Below are 26,301 nucleotides of genomic sequence, written 5' to 3'. Positions count from 1 at the left end.
AAGCAGTGCTTAGCTCCGAGGATGCTACAGTACCGTACCTGTCTGCTACATCCATATCCCCTTCGATCTTGTTGAGTCCTCTCATGATGTTATCAAACTGCTCACCCTGGTAATGCAGCACTTTTGCTGTGTCCTCCAGTCGTTTCTGTGATCCAGTCAATAATCCCGTCAGTTCTTTTCCCTTTGTTGACTGCAAAGCTGCTGCTTCTGCTCCTGCAGCTTGGCTTGACAGCAACTGCTCCCTCCAGAAGTGCTCAAGGATGTTGAATACCACATTTCTATTGGGTTGCAGAGAACTGAACCAGTGCTTGGTGTTATTCTCTAAGATGGTAAGGGAGCTGAAGATTAAATTTGAAGATTCCTTCTTGATCTCACTAACACTAGAAAGATGAAAGTCGACCAGAAGCTCCCCAGTCTTGTCAGCTGTAAATTTGATTGCAACAGGAGTCAGCGAGAGTCTGCCAGCGACCCATTGTTTTCTGGTGTCCAAGTAGTAAGAACAAGGCCAGCTATGGATACGTATGTCTTCGTTCATCAGCTCGCCGTTCAGATCCTCTTCTTCAAAAGCAATGCCCTCAAAGCCAGAAGAAGAAACTAGAACGAAAGAGAACATACAAAAGCTGACATTAAAACACGCTCAAATAATTAATCCCATCCACAGTGGGCTTCCAGTACTTTCACTGTAACCTTTCAGGTGCATACCCAAGATAGATTTGGAAATAGCTGCAGATGGGTTACAAAATTGGGAAAGCATTTCTAACCATCCAAATATTCCCTTCAGAAAAGCTCACCCTTTCCGAACAGGACTGTCAATATTATTGTCCCTCCTGTTATAAAAAGGGGAGGCAGTACTGTTAGGTTTCAGCACGCGATTTACAACAGCACAAGCTTCAAATGACTATTGCATTAATGCCCTGGTATTTAATAACTGCTGTGCAGTTTTGGACAGGGGAGGTGCTTTGTAACTCAGTTAGTCCATACGTTCACACGCATATGCTCAAATTTTTGGGTGGAGGGAAACCTACCCAAAACAGAATCATGAAAATCTATTAGTAACTTTTCTGAGGCTTTCACATACCCTTTTCACTGAAAAGTGATCATATGAAAATTTTTCCATTCCCAAACCTCATCATCAGGCGCAGCTTCCCATAGACCAACAGGTACTGAAGAAAATACAGAATATACCAAAATGCAAGCTCACCTACATGTATCTGCAACAATCACAACAAATAACTGGTCCTTCCCCTTCCACTCCGATACCTCAACATCCAGGTATGTTAAGAACACACCCAGAATATCTATCCAATGTATTCTACAGTGCAGGTGAAACTACAGCCACCATTGACCAGAACTCACAATCATTAAAGAGCAGAAACACCCAGCCACAATTGGATAAATATTCTTCAGAAATCATCACTATATCAAACCATCACTCTTGGTCTCAGGAGAGATTTACAAAAATACCCACCTTATAAAACTCAAGTGGATATTAGAACTTCTGGTAGACCACCACAGCCAAAATAAGCCCACCAAATCTGTAGCATTTGTTCCACGGAATATTCATTGTTGCTCAGTTACTATCAAAAATGTCTGGAAATAGGAGTTTGGGAAGAACTGGAAAAAACCTAGCAGCACTGCTGGGAAAACCTTAACTGACCCAAGTGGAAATTAAGATGAAAAAGGTGCCATAGTGGTATGCTGCTAGCCTGGTATGCTGAGCAACTCCACACACATGATAGCAGAGCATGCTGCCGCAGAGCTGGCAGAGGCTGGTTTAAGAGAGCCAGGAGAACTGACTCTGGTCACTCAGCATGAAGGGACACAATGTTCAGGGCAACGGTGACTTCATAGCACCTCTGTGACAGCCCATGTTTTCCCAGGAGCCTGTGATGCTATTATGACATGTTAATCCTATAGGACTTGCTCACAGGTATCTGGAATCCCATCAAGAAAACAAAGAGCTGTCATATGCCTGAGGCCTGGCTTGTTTACAACAAAACAACCTCAAATCTGGAACAGTAAATTAAATGAAAAATATCTGGAATGGCATCTCTCCACACTTCCAAAGAGGCTTCTTGTACCCAAGGGTCAGATTGTTTCCTGTAACATCTCCTTTATAATACTACAGTTGTCAGCATGAACACTGAAGCCCAATTACCTTCCACAACTACTTTGTCAACACCCATTGTGTAATGGTGATTTAATTACTCGCATATCCATTATCTTCTCAAAGCCTTTGATGTATCACAGCACAATTTACAGCTTAGTAAAATAACATTATCTCAGGGTGTCCTGCTACTTGTATAGAGCAATAAATGAGAAGTTACATCTCCGTCGCAAAATCCCCAGTTAGGTTAACACTGATGCGAATTACACCTTTTGACTTCTGTATGATCTGTTGCCCTTAAGGAAAAGTCTAAGAATCCCACTGCAAATAAAAAAGCTAATCGACCTTTTTCAGGTAGCACTGGCGTGAATTCCTGAAGATCTCCTAGTGCTTTCAGGATGCTGCATCATTAAAATCCTTTCAATAGAGTGCTCCAACTCTGACGCCAGTTCCAGTGATGTCTTTTATTAAATATATTCAAAACTCCAGTATTACTTATATAAGGACTACTCATGGCATGTCATATTCCACAAAAATCTTCGCTTTGGGTTTCATACCTTATTACCATGGCCTTATGAATTTTAGTAATGCAAATGGAAAAAAAAAAAAAGCTGTAAATCTACAAAGCAGCTGGAGTTTAACATGAAAATTTTCAATCTGTTTCAGCCTAATAAAACCACACTCTTAGAGAAATAACTGCACTGTACTATGGGCCAAAGAGATGGGGGGAAAGCCCACAGAAATCTGATTTAAATTAGTAGCTATAATCAACAAAACAATGACAAGTTCTAGGAAATATTGTTTCTCTCTCAATTGTTTGCTACATAATTTCAAAATCTAGAGAAAAATCTAAAAGCTCTGGCCTCAGTTCCTGCATCTAAAAAAAGAAGGCAGTTCCTCTAATACAGTGAGTTTAAATCAGACATACCTGATGGAGAGAAAATTTTTTCCAGCCTGACTGAGCTTTGCAAGTAGCCAATTATTATAATTTCTACTTAAAGAGTATGTTCTTTCTGCTATACACAAAGAAACGAGGAAAAGAAAATACTTTTTATCAACCAGTTAAATGTGACTGCAGAGAAAGTGTCAGCAGTGGGATTCCACAAAAGCTAGAAGCAGAACAGGGGTTTTTACAGGATACTTGAAGTGGAAAATGTTTCTAATATGGATACGCAGTTGTGTGCTAATAACAGTGTACTTTTTGTTCCTATTTCTAACAACTGTGTCAGTTTAAGCAACATAAATTACACTAGTGCTGAATCAATGATAGTTGAAACTCAATCATGTTACAGCTTTATTAATCTGGATTTACAAACTACAAATCCAAATTAAGTTTAACTGTTTGACACTGCCAAGATATGAAGTAAATACAATAGCCAACAGGTGATAAGCAAAAATAAACATCTTGTGTCACGCCCTCAAGCTCCTAGCAGCCTAAATATACTGCAGAGGCAAACTAAATTTACTGAAAAAGCTCACATCAGACCCAAGGAGAAAAAAAAAAAAAAAAAAAAAAAAAAAAAGCAGCATCCTCCCAATTGATCAAAACAGCACGTCACATCCAGGAAAGCAGCAGATCCCAGCCCATATAAATTAGTTTCCACCCCCTTCCCCCACCCTGTGCAAGTCTTTGCCACTTACACTAGACTAGTTTCTAAAAATCTCATAAATATCCGCATGCTGCTCACAAGAAGCTGTTGCCCTGAGATTTTGTTTGCTGAATGATGTATATAAATAATGATGAAACCAAGACACCGAAAGATTATACGCCTTGCAGAGGATCACAAGGGAAACCTGGAACCAAATGCAGGTTTCTCAACACTCACTGCTGGGACAGGCACTACAAAACATAATGTCATCTGAAAAACAACTCCTAGACCCTGCTAACAGCAACAGCTACCTTCACCCAGGCACACTCCTTGCCTCCCAGTTCTACCAGGGAGGCAAGGAGAAACTGCAAACAAAGAAATGACTCTTAAAACTTTTGTAAAACCTCAGCCAGAGCCCATTTTCACACACTAAGAGCTCCTCAAACTCTCTCCAACCACCAGTAGCTCCCCATGAAGACAGCATTTTCCCTTTACCCTGCTCTGTACCATTAAGGTTGTGAAAATATTAACGTCTGATGCAGTCTCACGACCATGCCATAAAAAAAGATCTTCCTAAACCATCTCTCAAGCTCCTTACCTCTATCTGTAGATGCAGAACTCTCAGGCAGCTTTTTGCAGGCTGCTGCTTTTACAGAACTGTCCATCCGTAGGTAGAATTTTTTTTCCCCCCCTCTGAGTTATTTCTTTCTCTTCAAAGTCCAAAAGAACAGGTAAAAAACCCTGAAGCTAAAACAAAAATCCCACTATGCCCCTTACCAAAAGGAAAATATATAAATACTTGAGAATGTATATTTAACCCTGAATCTAAGAGTAAAACAAGTCCTCTCGGTCCAGGAGAAGAAATGAAGCAGTCACTTGACCTGTGTATATATATGTGTACATGCCTTGGGTCTTATGACTTTTGACTCACCTGAGAGCTTAAAGGCTTTGCCTGATAGTCAGCTCCTTTCTGTGCCTGAGGCCAGAATTTCCAAGAAATAATCTATCTGGTAATTAAATCCATTCATTGTTCCAGCATATTTTCCCCCATTAGCATCAGGTCTGTATGACTTTTTTCTTTTTCTTTCCTCTCTCTCTCTCTCAGAGAAGAAATTTAAACCTTGCAGAAATACAGATGTACTTAAGGACAACCAAGACTGATTTTACTCAACAATTAAAACAAGCACCAATGGTGTAGAACATAGATACTATTTATGAACATACAACAGCATACTATAATTTAACACAAGACTTCAAAGAGTTCAATTAAAACAGATGAGAAATTTTACCAACATTAAATTAAAAAAAAAAAGACATGGTCACAACTCTTTGAAATTAACTGGAAAAAGACATTAAATATGTACTTTACCTATGACAGTCATGCACTGTCGTGTAATGTCAGGCATTAACCTGTGATTGTGGTTTCTGAGCAGCTAAAAACCATCATCATCCTATTACTTTTGTAACTCCATTCTCCTCTCAGTCTCATCTACTGGCAGCACTTTGCTTTCTATAAAAAAACCAGAATTTTGCCTCTGCTTCTCTCTTACCAGCTTGTTCAGCAACTACATGGAAGAAGCCTCATCATACTTGAGCTGTGCAATGAAAAGCAATGTTAAATACACCAACTTCATCTCTGATGTAAACAATGAACTCACTGCTAAAGACGAAATAGCTCAGCTAGTGTCCTTCAAAATGAAAAGATTTTTTCCCCCATATTTCCTAAAGTTTGACAATCCCATTTCAGAAACGCTGAGATAGAGGCCTTCTGCCACTTACACAGCTGTAAGGAACTATTACACAGCTATAAGGAACTATTACTCAAAATTCAGGGTCCCTCTCCCTCTTCCTCTCATCACTTTATTTTGACCCCAGCACCTGAAGTTCAGCATTACATCACTCACCATTCTAATCCTCCTAAAACATGACTAGAAATTCCTTATATCACAAGACATGGAATATTCATAGTTTTGTAAAATACACTGAAAAAAGCCTCACCCGCAATAAAACAGACTATTTCAGTACTCCCACCCAGTAAAGAACAACAAAATACCCCCCCCCCAAAAAAAAAAAAAAAACAAAAACAAATCAACCAAAACAACCCACACCAAACAGATCTAAATCCTTTAGAATACCATGGAAAGGACTAAAAAAAACCAACAAACAAACCAACCCAAAACCAACAACAACAAAAAAACCCACACCAAGTGGCTTTAAATTACCTGTAAATACAAACAAGAATAAGTTTATAAACCTGACAGGGTTACAGTCCTTAAACCACTTCCCTGTATGCAGTGGAAGAGACATCTAAATGATTTCACAATAAATTTCTTCATATTTTTAAAAAGAAATACATGTTTGCCTACACACTTGTTTACAGACCAGATGACACATGCAGTCTCTCCCAATCTGAGCTCACCAACATCAAGACGTTATCCACATCCTGTAAATCACCTCTTTTTTTTAGCAAAGTTTGTAATTTTGACACATCTGCCCCCCCCAAACCAAGTGCTGTCCTATACACAGCTACACGCAGCAGAACAAGAACAGAGCAAGAACTAGGATTAGGAGCAAAGAGATATGGAATTTTATTTCCAGCAGCTTCACCACAACATTGTATAAATTCTTTAGCTAACGCATAACTCAGTGGCTGCTTCTATAAAAAGGAGGTGACTCACCTTCTCTTGTGAAACGCTTTGAGATCATTCAATGAAATGTAAGCATTACTAATTATGCCAGGCGCGAGGAGATGCTACACAAACTGGGAGAAGGTGCTGTCAGCTCACAAGCAGAACAGCGTCCCTTTGCAACACGTCTGCCTCAGAGCCTCCAAAACAGTCACAGATTCTTCTCATCTGCCCTCGGTAATTATCTGCAGAACATTTCTGCACGTTTCTAAATGTGTTGGCGTTTGTTTACTTTTTCTCCTCCTTCATGGTTGAAGTTTCCATAAGGTTTCTATCTTTGGTGGTTTATTCCCAAAGCTACCATCTGGCAAATGATGAGTTTAACGCTCCTGTGAGCCCAACAATCGTCATAATAAAAATGCTCATAAGGCCCATCAAGTGACTCACCCCTCTTTTTTAACTGAAGGCTTAAGATGCAGTTCCACCAGGTTTCTAAGTCTACAGTTCTCCAAATGATGCTACAAGACACAAAGCACACAGGGGTGACCCTCCCAAGAGGTGCAGCAGGCAAACACACAGTACCTCTTTACTATGGCACACAGAGAAATTCAGTGCCCCTTGTCTCAAAAGATCACTGATCCCCATTGAACAACTCAAGACTGAGGGGCTTCTCTACATCAACATGTTTCCATTCCTCTGTGGAAAAAAACATTTTGATCCCACTCCATTTCTGATACAAAACAACTTTAGAAAGACCAAAGTCGCCCCAACCTCTCCCAAATACATTTAAGGGTGGGATTGCTTCAGTTCCCACCCTTTAACCCACATTAGCCCCTACAGCATCCAGGTTAAACCTCATCAGCCTTCCTTTCAATCTTGATGCTGTCTCAACCTCTCCAACCCAAAACACAGACACATCTACGCTTCCCAAACCTTTCTCCCCTGAACCCCTAGGGTACCCTGCCCCACATCAGGGATGAACCCTCATCCATCCCCCTTCTTTCCTCTCACAACTTGCTCCCTTTTCCTTCCCCAATGCCATCCCTAAGACTACCTCCTCACCCCAAGCTAGAACTCCATTCCCTCAAAAAAAACACTTCCATCCCTTTCTTTTCCTTTTTCCCAGTACAAAGCCTTCTTCCTCCTCCTCACCCCAAAACCAACACAGTCACCTGCTACACCAGATCCTCCCCCAGTCCCCGCCCTTTTCCCAATACCAGCAGAGATCCCATTCTTTCTCTAGTCTTACTAGGAAAAACCATAGGTCAGTCACCCCAAATCTTCCTCCCCCTTACTGCTAGGCCAGGCTCCATCACAATCTGCATCTCTCTCTCTGCCACAACTCTAGGGCAAACTGATCTTGAGAGCTCTCTGATCTCCTCTCCCTGGTATCTGGTGATAGGACTTATGGGAATGGTTCAAAGCTGGAAGGTTTAGCCTAGACATTAGGAAGCATTTCTTTACCAAAAGGGTGGTTAAACACGGAAATAGGCTTCCTGGAGAGGTGGCCGATGCCCCAAGCTTGTCAGTGTTGAAGAGGCGTTTGGACAATGCCCTTACCAACATGGTCAGTCCTGAACTGGTCAGGCAGTTGGACTAAATGATGGCTGTGGGTCCCTCCCAGGTGAAATAGTCTGTTCTATTCAAATCCCCACACCCCCTCTCCATGTTTACCCTTTCTCTAAGTCAGACGAGTCCCAAATCCCCATTCCCGTAACTCCACCACCTCTAAGCCGGACCCGCATCCCCATTCCTCCCCCCGAGGCCAGACCCACACCCCCTCTCCCTGTTCACGTTTCCTCTAAGCCAGATGACACCCCAATCTCCATTCCCGTAACTCCACCACCTCTAAGCCAGACCCCCATCCCCATCCCTCCCCAGGCCAAGCCCCAACCTCTCCATCCTCACCCTCCTCTCCAGTTTAGGCCAAACCACCGTTCCCAGACCCCTACCCAGACCCTACCAACCTCCACCTTTCCTCCGAGCCTCGCTACACCCTTCCCAGCCTCCCCCATGCCCTCAGGCGCCCTCAGGCCCCCTCAGGCCCCCCCGCGCCCCCTCCGCACCCACCTCCTCCGGCGCAGCCCCTGAGCGACCCCGGACGGACGCTCTGCGCCTGCGCCCGCCGCCCGCTCCTATTGGCTGAGCCGCGCGCCGGTGCGTTCCCTTTCTCTCCCCCCTCCCCCGAGTCCCGCCCGCCGAGCGCTGAGGTTCCGCCAGCGGCCGCGGGGGCTCGTCCCTTCCGCCACCGCCGCTCTCCCCGGGGTCCTGCCCCGCGGGCGGCGGGGGTGAGTATCCATCCCCCGCTGTCCTTTCGGCTTCCGCGGGCCGCGGACGCACCGAGAGCCCGACGCGGGGACGGCGTGTGCGGCGCCCTGTAGCATCCGGGTCCCCCCCCTGCCCAGAGCTCAACCGCCTCATGGCGGCCCCGTTTCTACCTCTGAGCCCCCTGGTCTCCCCTTCGCCCTCGGTGTCTCCCCTCTCCCGAAGCCCACCTCTGCAGGGCATGTGGCCTCATTTGCCCTCGGGCCTCTTCCCTTCCCAGGTACCTCCCTCTTGTTCACTATCATTTACCTTACCTGTAATTTCTGTCTGGCCCATAACGAAAAGCCCGGGGAGGGTGGGTGGTACCAGATCTTATAACATCTCCTGACAAAAGGGTGAGCTCCAGTGCGGTCGCTGGGCTGCAGCAGTTTCCCAGCACCCCAAATATTTAGGGGGTTTCCTTCACCCCCACAATGAATTCATTTAGCAGGGATATCCCACTGAATTTAATGTTTCTGCTGTTTTAGAAGGAACCAGCCTTCGTTGGTCGTCCCCAGAGAGCGTGGTCGCCCTAGCAAGAAGGTGACAAGGAAAAAGCAACATCTTCACCATCCGTAGGGTGACTTTGTTGTCAGATATCCCACCAGCATTAAACTTTATAACCTATGGAAGATCCTAATTAGCCCAATGTGGTGGGATGCAGCTGCACGGCTTCTTGTTTCACCTCTGGCCATTTATATTTTCCTGTGAGGTTTTCATGGATTTAGAGACTCAAATCATGTTTTCAGGCAGGATTTTTGCCATAGCATAACAGGCTAGCATCTGGTCTTGGCTAAGCCAGGAAGGGTATCCAGGCTGCATGGACAGGGCAACATTTGCCTGTTCCACTGCCTTTTTTCGTGACTACAGCAGTTCATCTCAGGGTGCATTCTGCCTCCCCGGAGGACACGTTGACTTTATTGAAAAAGTAGAATCGTTCACCTACTCGGATTTTTTCCGGGATTATTTGATTCCCAATCATCCCTGTATTTTCTCAGCTAAATTCACTGAAGACTGGGGCAGCAGGAGAAATTGGGTTAATTGGGATGGAAAGCCTAACTTTGATTACCTTCTGCAGAAGTTTGGTAAGTCATGGCATTTTTAATACCTAATTAAAACATGTATGCTAAATTATTGTCTTATTTTTAATCTTCAGAATGGAACTGCTAGACAAATCCAAGCAAGTCCAGACTTTTTTTCTAAGTTAATACGTTAACTTTCTATACATACTCACACTTTATGTTTTGAAATAAAACAAAAAGTGTTGTATGGTTTAACCATACCAACTTATATACCTGCTTAACATTAACCAGAGGGGCAGCCAGATACTTTCTCCAGGCAAGGGGCAGGTATTCTGTAGTTACAGTGAAACATCTCTTCAGGTGGTAAAATGTTACTATATTTAATAGGAATCAATATCCCAATCCTAATGTAGTGTAAGAGGAAAATTCAGGTGATGTTAAATAACTAAACATGAATAACTCAGATTCATTTTTGCCTCAAATGATGGCGTTGAGAGTGCGAGCTGGGGTAGGGATTGTTGCTTCTTGTGTTTGTACCATGCTTGGCATTATAGGACCCAGATATTAGAGGCTGCTGCAGTGGATAAGGTTAAGGCAGTTCAGTTTCAGCATTGCTTATTCTGTCCCCACCTGGGCTCAAAGAGTTTATATTTCAGGAGAAGCTGTAGTACCTGTTGCCAACTGTGATGTCAAGGAGTACAATTCTAATCCGAAGGAGCAGCTTCCCTTCAAGGAGTATATAAATTACTGGAAAGAGTACATTAAAAATGACTACCGGTCATCCCGAGGGTGCCTTTATCTAAAGGACTGGCACCTGAGCAGGTAAGAGAGCACTGTGGGAACCCCTGCATGCCACCCACAGCAAATAACTGCTGCGGAGCCTTAATGCTCATTTTCTAACGACAGAGCATTTAAAAACCACTGGTGCTGTTTGTTAGCAAGTGGCCACCAAAATATCAGTGTTATCCTGCACTTTTCTTGGTGTACTTCACACGACAAGATCCTTAAACAGGTCATTGTTTTCTGAAGAAGCTGACATTCTTCAGCTTTTCATCTATGTTTGATATGACTGTATGTTATCCCTGTGGAAACAGTGTGCCTGGAAGCTTTGGCTTTTGTTTGACTGCTGCAGTGCAAACTTTAATTCTTAAAAAGAAGGGAGACACTTCTAATTATGTTTAATTCAGTGAGCATGTGTGAGTTGTCATCCTTTATTATCCGTTTTCTTTTCTGTTAACCTTCCCAGTTGTTAAAGTTCTCTTCACCCTGTTCTGGCTTTCCTTCTCCAGTCTGCTGCTTGTGAGGTGGATGCCATTCACCGTGTCTGTTTAGGGTTTTATGTCTTTTCACTCAAATCTCTTCCTCCTTAAATGTAGGCTCTTAATCCAAATTCCTTGTGATCAGCTCTTGTTTTCATTTGTGAGTGTGCCAGTCACTTACAATAGAGGAAATTTGTCAGTCTCTGCCTCCCTGTTTGTCTGCTTTTGCAGACACCGGTGCTGTGACTTGGTGCAAAAAGTCTGCACATGCAGCCTGGGGTGGGAAAGGGGCAGCAAATCCTGTGGGAGCAGGCCACACACTTGCCAAAATCCCACAGCCTGGCTTCCCTCCTAACCCCCACAACCTCAACGTGTCATCCAGTTGGACAGCCAGTCTTGCTGGTGTCTCATCTGAAAAGAATGTTTATTAGGAACTGTCCTTGCCATAATTAGTTGTCTCCCAAAGAGCAGTTAACCCTCACAGCTTTCCCAGGAAACAAAAAAGCACTATTGCATGTGTTTTTCATACAACTCAGAGTTGTCAGTGATATAAAAGAGATAGCAGCTAAGTATTAATGCCTTTCTAGAGATTTGATTTGTCTTTGCATCTGGGTTTTGGAAACTGAGGTAGAAGGAGCAATGTTGCATTTTTCTGAGACCAATTTCCAACCCATTATCTTTTTAAGAGCTTTCCCCGAGCAAGATGTTTATACAACCCCTGTGTATTTCTCATCCGACTGGCTGAATGAATACTGGGATGCTATAGCTGTGGATGATTATCGCTTCGTCTACATGGGACCTAAAGGTTCATGGTAAGGCAGTGTGGGGTTTTTTTAAGATTAATATTACAGGGGATTATCACACCGTCCTCCAGAATAGCATCATGCTGTGGAGGCAGTGTGGCTGTACTGTGTAGTGGTGTACCTGAACTCAGCCAGCCTTATTTCTCAAGCAGCTCATTTGGTTCTGGATGTGAGCTCTCCTTATGCAGTCAGCTGAAATGCTATCATGCTTCAAAAAGCCCTGAACTGTGCACACAAAATCAGCAAAACTTGACAGCTAGCTTATAGAAATTTTAGAGCAGAAACTCCCCGGGGTTCATCAGCTACTTGCAATTTGCAGAGTCAACAGGGGCCTCGGAGGGGGCGCTGATGTGTGGATCAAATATTTTGCTGGTGAAAATTTAAGTCCAGTGTTAGTGATAAAGTTGCATTTACAGTATCTTCATCAGTTCACATCACAGCCTCTCCTGCCATTGAGGCATTTGTGGGAGGGATTCAAAACTAACTGATGGAGACGCACGGAGGCCGTAAAACACTGCAATACTATGTAGGTATAATGGCCTTTAAATATTTAAAACAGTCAAAAATAAATTAAGAGGATGACAGTTTGGGATTAGGTTTGCATAGTAAAGGTTGATTTCTGCGTGCATGTCTGATTCTCAGAGTTCAGTTCAACTAACAGCTTTTAGGCATTGTCTTTACTTAAACCTCTGGTTCGTCCCACAGGACTCCATTCCACGCTGATGTCTTCCGTTCCTACAGCTGGTCAGCCAATATATGTGGGAGAAAGAAATGGCTGTTGTACCCTGCAGGACAGGAGGAGTACCTGAAAGACCGCCATGGCAACTTGCCCTTTGACGTGACTGCACCTGGTCTTCAGGACAGGAGTGTTTACCCTCGCTACAACCAAAGTCAACCCCCTGTTGAAATTGTGCAGGAAGCAGGGGAGATAGTCTTCATCCCCAGTGGGTGGCATCATCAAGTTTACAATCTGGTAAAATAGCTGACACCAACTTTTTCCATAACAGAGAGAGATAATCAGGCAGCAGGCATGAATCAGATCAAACCTTTATTGCCACAGCGTGTTGTGGGTGCCAAATGTCTAACTGGGCTGCAAAAAGTTTAGAGAGATTCATGGAGGAAAGGTCTATCAGTGGCCACTCAAGATGATGGCTAAAAGCAAGCCTGAACTCATAAACTCCTTGGGTCACTGGCCACTAGAAGCTAGAAGAGTGTACTACAACTGAAGAAGATGTCTGCACCCGCTTTTCTTACGCTTTTCATCATTAGATGCTACTAGTCACTGAGAAATAGGATGCTAGGTGAGACAGACTTATGGTAAGGCTTGGTTTCTAACTCTAAATTGTAATTTAGTAATGGAAAATGCTAACAATTTGGTCTTCGTGATTACAAGCCAAAATTAACCACCTTGTTCCTTTCTCCCCAGCACCTTCTCCCACCTTTGTGCTCTCAAAAGGTGTGCTCAGACGGAGGAACTAGAGACACTTGCCAGTTTATTGAGTGAAACAAGATCTGATTGTTCAGGGACATTAGAAAGAGAAAGCCTTTCAGCACAGTGGTGGTAGTAATGCCAGAGAAGCATTTCCCTTGCTGAGGAATACGATTTTACATTTTTCAACATCAGTGATGTTACAGCTATTTTCTTGCACTTTCCTACGTAAAGCCTAATAACCATTTAAATTACTCCTCCAGGAGGATACCATTTCCATTAACCACAACTGGGTGAATGGCTGCAATGTGGCTATAATGTGGTGCTTCCTGCAGGATGAATTAGCAGCTGTCCAGCGGGAAATCAGTGAGTGGAAAGTCCCCATGGATGATTGGCATCTACAATGCCAGGTATAACGACATGATGCTGACTGCCTGACTCTTTTATTAGAGGATATTTCAAGGGTGCATTGCACCACCTTATTAGACCTCTAAGACACAAAAGTCCTTATCCTCATACCTGGAATTAGTACGTTTCATTAGAAAGTAGGAACTGGTGATAACTTCATTTTGCAGCATTAACATTGAGGTCAATCCTTTATGTAATATTTATGTTCCCCTTTATAAAATATAAGTGCTTTTTCATGTAAACAAAAGAACCGATAAGACAGACCCCACGCAGAAGAACTGGTTTGAAGACAATTCACGACAAAACAGTGAATCTGAAACAAGCAAAATTAAGGGGAAGGCGGCAGCCAGTTTCTGTGTCTGCAAAGTGATGCTTTCAGAACATGTAACTCTACTGAGCAGTGTTGGATGCTTCCAAAATCTTAAAAGTTTATTTCTGGAGGCTGTTGTTGCTGCTGCTAGGTTGATATCCTTCAAAAAGAGTTTCAAAAAATATAGTCATTTAGTACTTGGAAGAAACAGGGTGTTGCTTTTGGGGCTAGTGGCATTTCAAGTAAGGTAAAGAATTTTAGTGCCATAGGGGATTTGCCAAAATATGATTAAACATGGTTACTTATGATCTCAGATACTAGCTTGATACAGTATGTTTTTGTAATTCTTACTATAAGTAAGAGAGTTGTTTCCATTTCAATGCTGGTTATTTTTTTTTTCCCCCTAGTTGATCATGAAGTCTTGCACGGGTATAGACTACAAGGAGTTCTACAATTTCCTCAAAATTATTGCAGAGAACAGGATTTCTGTCTTGGAAAATGGCCTTGATGATGAAGCTTCAGCAAAGAACACTCCAAAAGCTGCCATTTCCACCTTGGGCATGCTCCACGCAGTGTTTGATTTGAAGAGGACTGTGAAGGTGTTAACATCATTGAGTGCTAATGAAGATTTCAAGAAACTAGACCTGACGTCACTTTCTCCACCTCCTGAGGCATTGCTCCACCACTTGAAAGCAGCAATAGATACAGCGCTACTCTAACTTCCTATTTATTCAGATCTTTGTAAAATGAACCTTTTGCAAAATGGGTGTTTGTAGAAGACTGACTCCTGCCTGTTTAATAGCTGTACAAAGAGCCTTAATATAGAGTGGGGAGAGAGTACATTAGTAAGAAGACTAAGTACTTCTTAAGTTGACAGCATTTGAGTATCTAGAGTAATTAGACAGGAAAAATATCTCAGATGAAGGAAAAACCCAAATCATGGTAGTATGAGCTTATGAGCCCTGCTGGTGAGTGTGCATTCAGGGGAGGGCAACAGAAATTCTGTGGAGCAAGCTTAGGTCTGTCCAGGCTAAATACTGAGATTGCAGTGGTCTGTAGCATATTCCCTCTGCTTCTGAGACCACTGTGTTCAGACAGCAAACCTGCACTGCAGACTCCAGCACTTAAACTAATTTAGCTGTGACCAGGCAAAGCAGAGCTTAAGACCTGTCCTGCTTCCAGGTGCAGTTCAGATTTTTTATTTATTTTTTTTTTAGGGGATGTGACAGCTTCCCTTGAGGCCTGAGCTGCTTCAGTAGCTGTAGCTTAGATGTGGAAGAGCTGACTGTACTCGTGTCCTGTACAGCAGTATCTCTCTAAAACTGAAGGTCTTGGGTGGGGTCAGCCTTCTTACTGCTCCAGGGGCCTGCAGGATTAAATTTAATGGAATAATCAGGAAGCTGGAGTCCTGAGTGCAAACTAGTGCAGATAGCAAATCTGCCACCAATAATTTAAGCATGTGATCCGCCCCAGCTCAAAAGGAGGAACTTGAATGTACTCTCACATTTCCACACGCTATTTCAAGGCGCAGTACTTTATCAAGCAGAGATTCGATTAATCAAGGAAGCTAGCAAGTAGCCTCATGTTATATCCTAAAAAAAGCCATGCTGTTAACACACCAAATAGCACTACTGCATGGTTACACAGCACAATTTGCAACCTGAATGCTACCCTTGGGCTAAAAGAGTATTGCCCGTCAAGTATCCCTCTTGCTTTTACTGGTTGCTGAGAGAACCTAGAAGCACAAATGGCTGCACACTGTTACCTTAGCTGCCCCTTTAGGGCTCACTTGAATTATAGCTCAAGAACCTCCTCAATTTTCAGCCAGATGACCAGTAAGAGCAACTAATAACCATATGTTTAGAAAGTGCAATACTAGAAATCTTCAGTGGGCTGAAAAATCGTGTTGTTTTCTAGATAATCCTGTGGAGTTTGTACATGTATGCGTTTTGCATGTCCTATTTTCTAGTAGACGTTCTGCATTTTGAGTAGGAAGTGGTACCTGAAATTAAAATTAAGAACCTAGAGCATGAAAGAATGCAGTATGGAGAAAACAGACTTTTTTTTTTTTTTTTTTTTTAACAGCTGTGACTACATCTCAGTGATTCAGCCTTCTGGCAGGGTGTTTCTTTAGACTGGAAAACTGCCAGTTTTAAGCAACTCTGAAATTAAAAGTTCACAGCTGTTACTTATGGCTGTTTACATTCTCAAAGACAGGCAGCTGGAGCTTTCTGCCTTACATGAGTAAGGTGAGATTTCATAGAGGTGAGGAGCAAGGGTTTAAAGCTGACAATCAGTGTATTGGTGTGAAAGCATGTTTTTGGTCTTGTATTCCCCAGTCTCGCTGCATGCTGGTATAGGCACCAACCACTTTTAAAACACTGCAATTTTATAAAGGGTTTGTTTAGATGAACAGTAGTTTTCATTTCATGTCCCATGAAGCTGGAACTGCCTGGCTTTGCTGTGTGAAACCAGCAAAAATTCAAGTCTAACTTTTACACCAAGAACCCAGTAGTCTCAACATACCCAGCATCAGTTTAGGCATGATACTATCCAGCAGACTACATCCTCAGTCTGACGGACGGCGTGAGTTTGCTGTGATGCAACAATCAGGGCAGCAGTTCTCAGGGAAGAGGCATCGTTTCTGCAGTTTGTTCCCCTTCCCTGCAGAATATAGTTAAGGAAGGAAGAAACTAGGCCAGCGTGGTAGTGTGGCTAAAGAGGTGTTGAAGTGAAGGAAGGTGGATCTCAACTACTCTCTGTCACTTTCTCTTCACCTGAGCTGTCTTTGCACCACAGCATCTGCACCTCTGAAGATGTGTAACAGCCCTCTTTCATAAGGCCTGCTAAGGCAATGTGGTAAAAAATAGTTTAACTGCAGGAAATCATCTTAAACCTCTAAGCCACATTCTCCTTACTGATTTGGCAGGGAACAGAAGCACAAAAATCAGTTTTATTGATTCAGTCTTTCTTAAAATTACATTAGGAAGCTAATCTGTAGTTCAAATTCTCCCTTCCCATGAGTGATCAAGGCGGTAAGGGAGCCACATATTTACTAAAGTTAAAGAGAGGAAGGCAAATTCCCAAATGCCTGAAGACAGCAACAAGATTGGAATAAGAAATATGAAAGCCTGGAATCTCTCTTAAAAATTAAACAGCTTTATTAAAAACAAAGTTACTGTAAAACATATATTAGGTTACTCTCATACCAATATATTAACTATTGTAATAAGTGTACTATTTATTAAAGCATAATACTTGTCATAAACAGGAGGAAACAGCCTGTAGAGTTTTGTTTTTGTTTCTGAAGTCAAAGACCTGGATAATTTAAAGTCAAACTGTAAAAAAAAAAAAAAAAAAAAAAAAAAAAAAAAAAGCAGGACAAATCTAGTTAAAAAGAGGTTTTGCTCTAAATATGCAACTCAGACATTACTGGTTTTGTCTGATGGGAACAAGATACCAAATATCTATTTATATAAAGGCAGAGTAAAACCCAGCCTGATTCTAATCTGATTGGTACCCCACTGGTATCAGTGGGTGGTCTGTCAGCACATAGTTGTGTACCTCAGAAAAAACAGGGTTTTTGCAGCTCTGTCAGTGCAGAAAGCCAGCTAGTTTTATGTTTTCTCTCACCAGGATTTGAGATTCCTCACCCTGGGACAACATCTCTCCTTTCTATTGGGCACCCATGAACCCGTGTGGAATTACAAAGCAGCACTGGTGTGTTCGAGGTGCAAGTGTGATATCCCTGAGGTTTAACAGGAGTCTGCAGGGTATAAATATACATACAATTGTAAGTATTATAAAACAAGGAAGTTAGTCAATAGCAGCTTTACAATGCGATGGAGAGGTATGGAGTTTGGCATGGGTAGGAAGAGGAATGGAAAAGCCTGCCTCTTAGGGATGCAGAAAAAGCCACCTCAATCCAGGAACAGGTTGTTTAGGAGCATGGAGATGGCCTCTCCTGTCCATGCCACATTTCTGCCAACCACAAATAGTCCCACCAAAATAGTTCTTGTGGTTTCATTTGACCGCTTTCTATAATACAATCTCCCTTACGTTTGTCCTCCAGTGCAAAACAAACACGACATCTGAGAGAACAGGTTTCAAGGCAGATTGCTGTTTGCAGGGGAGTGAAATAAAACTACAGGGCAAAAGAAACCTTGGTCACTTTTCCACAAAGAGATTGCCAAGCACAAGCTGAGGTTGCATATTGAAGGCTTTTAGCCCAAAGCATCCGTATGTCTGTGCTTTGCAATCGTAGCTAGTCGAAAAGAAAAGCCAGCAAGAAACCCTCATCTGATAAATACCCGTTCTTCCCTTTTTAAAGACAGCCAGAACAGCAGTGACATGACTGCTTCTTCATCCAACAGTGTTTGGTCAAGAAAGTGCATCAGGGAGGAGGCTCCCTTCAGGTCCTTGGGCTCAGGAGCTGTGAGTCACATGGTAGTTCTCTCTTTGGTGGAGTCTCATCCTCTGTATGTGTTCATAGCATGACTGGGCAAGGAAAAAAGCAAGCCATTATGGAAAAAATGTTGGGATTTGGGGCCAAAATCTGGTCTCTTGCACACAAAGCAAAGCTATACTGCCCCCAAAGGCAGGATTAAATCTGCGCATTCTAAACAAACTAAGCATATTCTCTAGACTAGGAGGAAAATAACCTCCTGTGCTGAGCATATAAACAGCTCTCTAAAATTAAATGAGAGTATAGCCCATCAGGATCTCTACTATTCCAGAAAGGCTACTGCAACTTAACAGCTGTCACTGTTGAAAACATTTCCTTACCTCCAGTGCTGTTAGCAGAAAGTCGTACAGTCCTCCTCGATTGGCAGGGTCCATCAAGTCTCTGATCAGATGGATTTCAGCTCCCAGGTGCTGGATTCTAGGAAAAAAAAAAAAAAAAGTCACACCTAGAACAAATCTCTGGGCACCAGTGTTTGTGGGTGTATGTTTGAAATTGGATTATGGAGAGGAGGCGGCACAGATCTGGAAGTCCATTGCCGATTCCCTGTGCATCACCTTGATCTTCTGGAAGCGGAGTCCTTTGACGTATCCACTATGACTGGATAACAGCAAAAAAGTTCAGTCATAAGAAAATTTCGACTCCTCCATTTTTCAGTCTCTCTTATTCCACTCCTCTCATCTACAGTCAAAAAAGCTGACTAGCAAACAAAACTGTATCATCCAATGTGATTGCAGGGAAAAAAGAAAAAAAACAAAACCAAAAAACCCCCAGCAACAACAAAAAAAACCCAAACCAAAACCACCAAAACCACCACAAAAAAACCCAAACCAAACAACCACTTCTGGTTTTCATGGCCCCAGGTTTAAACATTTCACCCTTGTTTGGAGACCAAGCATATCCAGGAAGTCAGTCAAGGATTTTGACTCAAGTTTGCCAGGAAAAAAGTTTCATTCTACTGGCTGTAAGCAGGTTCCTGCAGTTACAGTGAAAGCAGCACAGACAGAGCGTCTTTGGCAGAAACATGTCACGTTTGCAGTCATTCCTACACAGGAAAGTTTTAATTACTAGATAATCAGTGTAAAAGACCTTCCTAGTCTCCAGCCTGAATCACAGTGCCCCATTAAGAATGGACAATAGAAGATGTATGATATATAAATGATGCCTTGAAGGCATCAAGAACTGGCCTTCAAAGGCTTCATGTTCCTATTTTCTACAGTAATCTGAGGTGCAGGTAAGACTGCATTTCCCATGACAACCCAGAATTATCCTCTCGGATAGGAGTTGGACACTCAGGAAGTCCCTAGGCACTTTGTATCATGGCCAACACCATCACACCACAGCTGGCAGACAGTAGCACACAAGAAACATCAATACAGCTCAGGAAAAAGCATGTTAAAACACAAACCACAGTTTTTCACTTAAACTATCTGGCCTGGAAATATGGCTATCCTTTCTCTGATTGAGGTATCACACAACAACGGGACTGGGAAATTAAAAGCTTCCACTTACTTTGCTCGGGATACAACATACATCAGTAGGGGCAAGAGGTCATCCATGGGAAGCCTGTAGTCCTTCTCTACCACCCGGGACACTGTGCTCTCTATCTCTTCATATGTCTTCTGGAGGATCACCAGCTTCTCCCGGGGATCCACTGTGGTACTGTCAGTATGAAAACAGCCATGTCAAAGATGCTTCCTCTACACAGCTAAAGAGATAAAGCAGCATAACTTAAAAAAAAAAAAAAAAATAAATAAATATATATATATATATATACAGAGCAGACTGTCACTACAAATAAAGTCCATCAATCATCTCAAATGTCTGCACCAAAAAAGGAGTCAAGAAGATTGTGCCAGGAGGCATCACCAGGATGTAACATCATCCAGATGGACCTTGAGTCTTCCTGAGTATGACCTGCTCACCCTACTGCCAATCTTTCATTTTAGACAGGACTAAGCTAAGTTGGTTCCTAAAAGAAAAGCTACAAAGCATGGGACAAAACACTTTGGGCAGTTCTGCCAAGGGACTAATAACAGTTGTCACATTTATAAGGTTGTTTTTTCTGCCCGTAACGTCCTACAAAGGTACACGTAGCCTTTGCTGCCCTCCTCAGAAGAGAAGTCGCATTGGCTTCCATAGGGAGGCTCTCACCAGGACTAGTGTACTTAGGGACCTGAGAGCTCCTGTCTGATGGATCTCACAACACTTCCCTGCCCCCCTTTAACTTCCCTCCCACTCCTTACTGCAGTACCATCTCCTAGACCGGACTTCAAGCCAATAAATCAAGCTGAGCTTCTTAAATCAGACTGATTTGCTACATTAACACCTTGGGGTGTCACACTGGAAGGATAACCCTCATGTAGCTCCATGTGTCCAGAGCAATGGGCTCTCTCATGACCAGGCAGTCACAGCCAGGCCCAATTTGCGTGCACACTGAGATGAGAGAACTCCATTTCATTAAAGTCAGATTTTACTTAGGAATATCTCTGAAAAATTAAGGGGAGATATTAGCCCCAGGAGGGTTGCACTGAAACACGATCGATATTGTCTTGATTTTTTTTAGGGGGGAAAAAATATTTCTATAGATGTTACTTTTCAACAGAAATAATACCACAAACAACTTTTCTTTAAATAATCTTGCTGGCTGACGCAGAAATGCTTTTTGTGAACAGGTGTAAATTTATGGCATTTCCCAGAAAACAGAAAATCCCTGCTTGGAGGCGATGGAAAATGACTTACATCAGCTTCTGCAAACACTCTGTGGCAGACAGGAAACACTTGTCTTTGATAAGGGACCGCCTCTGAAAGGAAGACAAAGGGTTGGGCCTCTGTAAGAGTATCTCTCTGAGAGCCACCACACAGCTGGACTCCCAATAAGCATGTTTTCTGCCCAGAACAGAAGGCAAACACCAGTGTCTGAAATATCACCGAGCAGAGCATTATAAAGCCATCCTATGCAAAGCTCATATCCCCATCCATGGAAAATTCATTACGCAGTAACTACAGACCATAACTAATCAACACATGTCATGTAGGTCTGATTTCTGAGTACAGTCTGCCCTGTGGTTACTTAGGTGAAGCTCCATCGTTAGCCAGCACCAACACACAGCCCCAGTGCCATCTCACTCACACACCAAAGATAGGTCTTAGCATTATTTCTTACCTGGTTCGTTGTCAGGGTGAGATCTTTCAGGGGCCAGAGGTGCCTGAAAGGAGATTACAGAGAGAACATTTAGAAGGCAGGTGCCCATGTCTTAACTCAACCCTCAGTCAGTTTTGACTGTTTTTATCTCCTCATTTAAGGTGATGCTAAAGTCTTGTAGGTGCATGAGGCTGAGTTTGCTCTTCTCATTACACTGCTGTAGGAAGAATTAATAGCTTAGACTTATTAACCTGGGTTCGTTTTAGTCACAGAGGCTCCAGTAATAAACGTTGGAGTGTTTTGGTACTTTCAGATTCAATTCTTCTCACTGAGTCTAGACTGAATCAAATTGCCAGACTGAGAAATCAAATTGCCAAATTGAGAAATCAAATTGCCAAATTGAGACTCTGGGCATCCTACTACCCTCCTTAAGTCCTTGAGCTGTGCTAGCAAAGCTCACATGCCTCTTGAGTCTGAGTCATTGGTCCTCACGTATCACTTCCAAAGATGGATCTAGCTGCAGGAATGGATGAAGGAAACATCTGGCTCCTGTCTTGGGACTGTGTGCCTACATTGTTACAGCAGATACCATTGGATGGACTATAGTTCTTCTTAAGACACATTTATAAACTCTGTCTGATTGCTCCCGAGTTGGAGCAAACCATCTGTTTGGTGAGCTACAAAAGATTTTTGCTACACAAAAATGAAAAATTAGTATAGATAATAGCAGCCTCCCACTAGTCAGTGTTGTCCTTCCAGACAGAACTGCAGGCACTGCATGACAGGACATCCTCTGGCAGGCTAGGAAAAGCTTCAGTGCTACAGGCAATGATGGACCCAGGAACAGGTTATATGTCCTTTCCTCTCGTGCCATCAAAGCTTTTTCTGGCTTCTACCTTCCCAACTGGTGTCACGGGGCTGCAGCCTGGGATGAAAAAATGTCACCTACTTCTGCACATCCAGAAACTCTAGGAGCTTGATGTCAGGAAATAGACTTAGGTCCACAATCCCTTGGCAGTAGAGATCATCTTCTCTCTCGTGGTAGAGCATGTAGAGCATGAAAAGCTCAGGGTAGAAGCAGGGCAAGATCAGCGGCAGGACCACACTGCATGCCTTCTCATCACTATGGCAGAGAAAAGCAGAGTCCTACAGTGAGACCTATGACCTTGAACCACACGGCTCACAACGGAAGAGACAGCTTTTGAGACTGCAAGGTGTCCTCCTTGTTATCCCGTCCCCTCCACCTTCAAGTTCAATGTCACAGTTGGACAGTAGTGACCTATATAACACTCTCATGCATGCGCTCACAAGCTGGAGATGCAAGTGCAGGGTACTGTTTCTCCACAAGATCTCCTTAGTCACTGGGAGAAACCTGGAGCACCAAAGACCTATCTCCAGCTGTTCTTTCTGAGCAGTATAAGTAAAGCATTTGTTATTTCTTAAAAGACAAAATAAATTCAGATAAAGCCCTCTTGCAGCTGCTTACCATTCCACCAACCTCTTGGATTCATTCATGTGTGGATGGCTGCACATTACAGCAAAGAGAAATCCAGACCAAATGGGCACAGCTGAACAAAGATGCTTCTTCCCATCCCCAAAACCCCTAAACCTGGGTCTCACACAATTATTCCTACCTTCTTATTCCAGGAACATCACGTCTTCTACCTCCTCTGCCACATTGCCCACATTGTACTCCCTATTTCCAGGCTTGCCTTTCTCTCAGTGCTGGTATGGAAGTTCCCCGCAAGGAACAAGTTCCTGGGACTAACGCAAGGCCCATCATAGTGCTGGGACTGCTGCCTCACACATAACCATGCTACTGCACAGTAACTCGTGTGCGTAATCCTGCCAGGCTGTGTACCACACACACCCCCAACCCATCACTCTGTTATGCTATAGAACATGATTAGAAGTTGCTGTCATGCCTCAGGCAGAACTACTGAAAGCTCTGCACTCAGAGACTAAGTGTGGGCACTAAACCTGACTCAAATGGGCAATCAGTTCAGCACTTAATGTATTTTAGGAGATACCCTGTATGTCCAACCGGCTTAAAATTAAACAAGTGGTGACACATACCTTGTATCTTCATCCATACACTTTGAGGGCAATTGGCCTTTCTGTTCCAGTGCCAGATGGAGCAAACCCCTAAAACAGGAGCAGAACCAAGGTTTAGTTCCCTTCCTCCTTCTTTTAAGGGTAATTTGTTATTCACAAGTGAGGTGCTCAGCTGTCCCAGAATCAAGTAGGGTATTATTAAAACTCTCTGTAATCCTTGCAGTTTTGTTTCAGTAATCAAGTTCCACTATTTGAGGGTTTTCTCTATTACCAGCAGAAGCTGCCAGGAATGAATAAGTGTTTCAAAAATCTCCAGAGCTTCTGAAGAGTAGGGTGGTCTCTCTGGAGATCCTAACTGTGGTCTGCATTGAACACCATCTCCTTGTATTTCCACTTAAGGGACATGAGGTTTCATACCAACCAATTCTCTAATTCATCTGTGAACATTAGAGGATGTTCATAGTCTGAAAAAGTAGCTTAGGTTTGTCTTGATATCTCCAGGCCAAAACTTCATAATCTCAAAATGGGGATTAGGGAGAAGTTGCCTTTTTTTTTTTGGCATGGAAGTATCAGCCTAGGAAATTTAGCTGGAGCACAGCAGAGCAAAGTGGGTCTCCCTCCTCACACTGCATCTGAAAGGTCTTGAGACATGAAGCAAAATTTCCAAGGTATGCACTGAGCTCAGAAGAGCCTTCAACACGAACCAGTGCTGAGGTTATACTCTTCTGTTGTACTGCTCATGAACACAGCTCAGATGAACTGAATCAAATCTGCCTTGTTCCCATCAGCTGTACTGCTCCAGGACAGACAACCGCTCATCACAGAGCTGGCAGCCTTCCTCAAGCACACAAGGCTACGCTGATAAGAGAGCTTTTATCCAATCTCTTATTTTTAAGGCAATACAACCCTGAGTGCAGCTAGAGGCAGCATTCTGCTGCCACTTCTGCCTACTGTGTCATTTCCTCTATCTTCTCCTAAAAGATATTCAAACAGCAACAAGACCCCAGTCATGCCTTTGATCCAGTCCTTAATTACCCACACAACCGAAAACCTCATTTTACAGTCACTTACCCACATCAGCCAAGCCTCAACAACATGCTTACACTGCATGTTCTGAACTCCTGTTGAGTTGAGGCATGTTAAGCTTAAGCTATTTTCCATTCAAAATAGATATCGATCACCACCTTTTTGTGCTCTGATATACTTCACTGTCCTTGTTACTTAGTGAGGTTTCTTGCTCATATCTGTGCTCGTCTAAACAAAGTCTTATTATGGGCAACATCTCATCGAGAACGTAACTCAGTGAGATTTAGTCACATTAAAGCCCCTGGATCATGTACTGAGCAATGGGCACAATAAAAGTTTTCTAGGTCTGTATGACCCCAGTTATTGTAAGTAACTTTTTAACTACCACCATTCTGAAACAACTCTCTGAGGAAATCGGCTGTGAAATAAAGCAGCCCTGTCACCTGAAAAAGTGATCCCAATGGTCTATTCCACAAGCCCTCTATGCTCATACCCGTTGGAAGGTGTCAGTGTGCTTGACTTACTGGTAAAACTCCCATATTTTCTTTGCATAGTACTTGACTTCCTCTTGTGCCATAGTCAGCAAATGTCTGTTGGCCCCAATCCCAGAATATGTTGCCTGAAAAGCTATCGTCAAGGCCTTCAGCAGCTTTCCCAGCGGGTGCAGGGAAGACTTCAATGCCTACATGATAGAGAAAATATTAAATTTTACAAGTCAGCCCTTGCCATTAGTAGAGGATAACACTGAAACGTCACCCAACCTTCTCTTGTCAGCAAAGGAGAACAAGCCTAGAGGTAACCAGCTATAATTTTGGTCGATATTTGCTTCCACAAGCCTATCCTCCTCCCATTATTAGGCAGAAATGTGCTTAGTAGAATTGTTGTTCTGATGATATTTGCTGTGATATTGAAGAGAGAGCAAAGGCTGCTTCAGGGAAAGGCTGGTTGAGTGAAAAAACAACTACTGAGAGTGCATGGAAGTTTATTAGACATTTCTAGCAGCTGGTTATTCCCTGACACAGTTTGAGAACCAAGAGTGAAGCTTTATCATCACTACCTGGCCTGTATAGCTGTACATAAAGTAAGTGTCCAAAAAGCTTGAAGGATAACCCTCTTCTTCACAAACATAGGTACTCACACATAGTTTAGGGAAGACTCTTGAAGTCACTGGCAATGCTATATGTGCTAACTGTGTCCATGGCTGGTGGGCAGACATGGATCATTTTGATTTTAAACTTTACCTTCTCTAAATAACTCTGTAGTGATTCCATATCCTGGTGCTGGACAAGCTCTTCAAGAATATCTTCTGTCTTCCAGGACACATCCTCAGTACCCCTGAAAAATGAGAGGCGAGGATGGAAGATCACACAGTGAAGCACTGAGATAAATCCCAAGTGGTACTGCAGGTGGATACCAAGGGTGCAGGTAAGAGTATTAGAACAAATGAATTTTTCTCCACCCTTTTCAATGGAATTGCCCCACTGACTTACAAGACCTGTGATTATCTAAACTCTTCACCTTCAGGTCGCCTTACAACCAGCCTCAGTTGCATCCTGCACATGCTCGTCTTATCTATTTAAAATATTTTCTTAAAGGAGATGAGTTTGCTCTGCATCAGCTGATGATGTCAGTTAGGAGGAGGAAGCAATCACTGGGTCACGTGCAGACGCTTACACTTAATCAAATGAATCCCATCCAACTTTTCTCTTGTAAGAATCAGTCTAAACAGCACAACCTTAAATTCAGACTCAGAAT

General features: G+C 43.0%; 3 protein-coding genes across 10 annotated transcripts in view; 1 reads left to right on the top strand and 2 right to left on the bottom strand.

Moving 5' to 3' along the window:
• Positions 1 to 8,440, bottom strand: part of SNAP47 (synaptosome associated protein 47) — a 31,483-nt gene extending 23,043 nt beyond the window's left edge. The window contains exons 1-3 of one of the 5 annotated variants that reach the window (XM_074901073.1): positions 8,394 to 8,409; positions 6,771 to 6,841; positions 39 to 594 (exon numbers count right to left, since the gene is read on the bottom strand). In XM_074901073.1, coding sequence (XP_074757174.1) covers positions 39 to 535 — 497 coding nt within the window. In that variant the 5' untranslated portion in view covers positions 536 to 594; positions 6,771 to 6,841; positions 8,394 to 8,409. Of the gene's footprint in view, positions 1 to 38; positions 595 to 1,468; positions 1,688 to 6,374; positions 6,457 to 6,770; positions 6,842 to 6,905; positions 7,020 to 7,787; positions 7,940 to 8,393 lie in introns of those variants that run through there. The other 4 variants (XM_074901072.1, XM_074901070.1, XM_074901069.1 and 1 more) reach the window with 4 other exon arrangements.
• Positions 8,441 to 8,498: 58 nt separating this feature from the next.
• Positions 8,499 to 17,178, top strand: JMJD4 (jumonji domain containing 4). 2 transcript variants are annotated; one of them, XM_074901067.1, is made up of 7 exons: positions 8,499 to 8,611; positions 9,116 to 9,712; positions 10,306 to 10,471; positions 11,595 to 11,720; positions 12,417 to 12,684; positions 13,404 to 13,550; positions 14,266 to 17,178. In XM_074901067.1, exons 2-7 carry the CDS (start codon positions 9,448 to 9,450, stop codon positions 14,575 to 14,577), a joined length of 1,284 nt encoding a protein of 427 aa, XP_074757168.1. In that variant the 5' UTR covers positions 8,499 to 8,611; positions 9,116 to 9,447; the 3' UTR covers positions 14,578 to 17,178. The 2 variants fall into 2 exon arrangements, with proteins under 2 accessions (XP_074757168.1, XP_074757169.1); XM_074901068.1 differs by having other exon boundaries at positions 8,524 to 8,868.
• A 60-nt stretch (positions 17,179 to 17,238) lies between these two features.
• Positions 17,239 to 26,301, bottom strand: part of ALS2CL (ALS2 C-terminal like) — a 49,876-nt gene continuing 40,813 nt past the window's right edge. For all 3 annotated transcript variants that reach the window (XM_074901064.1, XM_074901066.1, XM_074901065.1), the window contains exons 18-26: positions 25,788 to 25,881; positions 25,071 to 25,228; positions 23,542 to 23,610; positions 22,415 to 22,588; positions 21,487 to 21,529; positions 21,063 to 21,124; positions 19,833 to 19,982; positions 18,644 to 18,740; positions 17,239 to 18,355 (exon numbers count right to left, since the gene is read on the bottom strand). In XM_074901064.1, coding sequence (XP_074757165.1) covers positions 18,284 to 18,355; positions 18,644 to 18,740; positions 19,833 to 19,982; positions 21,063 to 21,124; positions 21,487 to 21,529; positions 22,415 to 22,588; positions 23,542 to 23,610; positions 25,071 to 25,228; positions 25,788 to 25,881 — 919 coding nt within the window. In that variant the 3' untranslated portion in view covers positions 17,239 to 18,283. The remainder of the gene's footprint in view (positions 18,356 to 18,643; positions 18,741 to 19,832; positions 19,983 to 21,062; positions 21,125 to 21,486; positions 21,530 to 22,414; positions 22,589 to 23,541; positions 23,611 to 25,070; positions 25,229 to 25,787; positions 25,882 to 26,301) is intronic.

Source organism: Athene noctua, chromosome 2 (genome assembly GCF_965140245.1).
Source record: "Athene noctua chromosome 2, bAthNoc1.hap1.1, whole genome shotgun sequence".
In the NCBI taxonomy this organism is placed as follows: Eukaryota; Metazoa; Chordata; class Aves; order Strigiformes; family Strigidae; genus Athene; species Athene noctua.
Note: the sequence above shows the minus strand (reverse complement) of the source record. Positions and strands in the feature narration are given on the sequence as shown.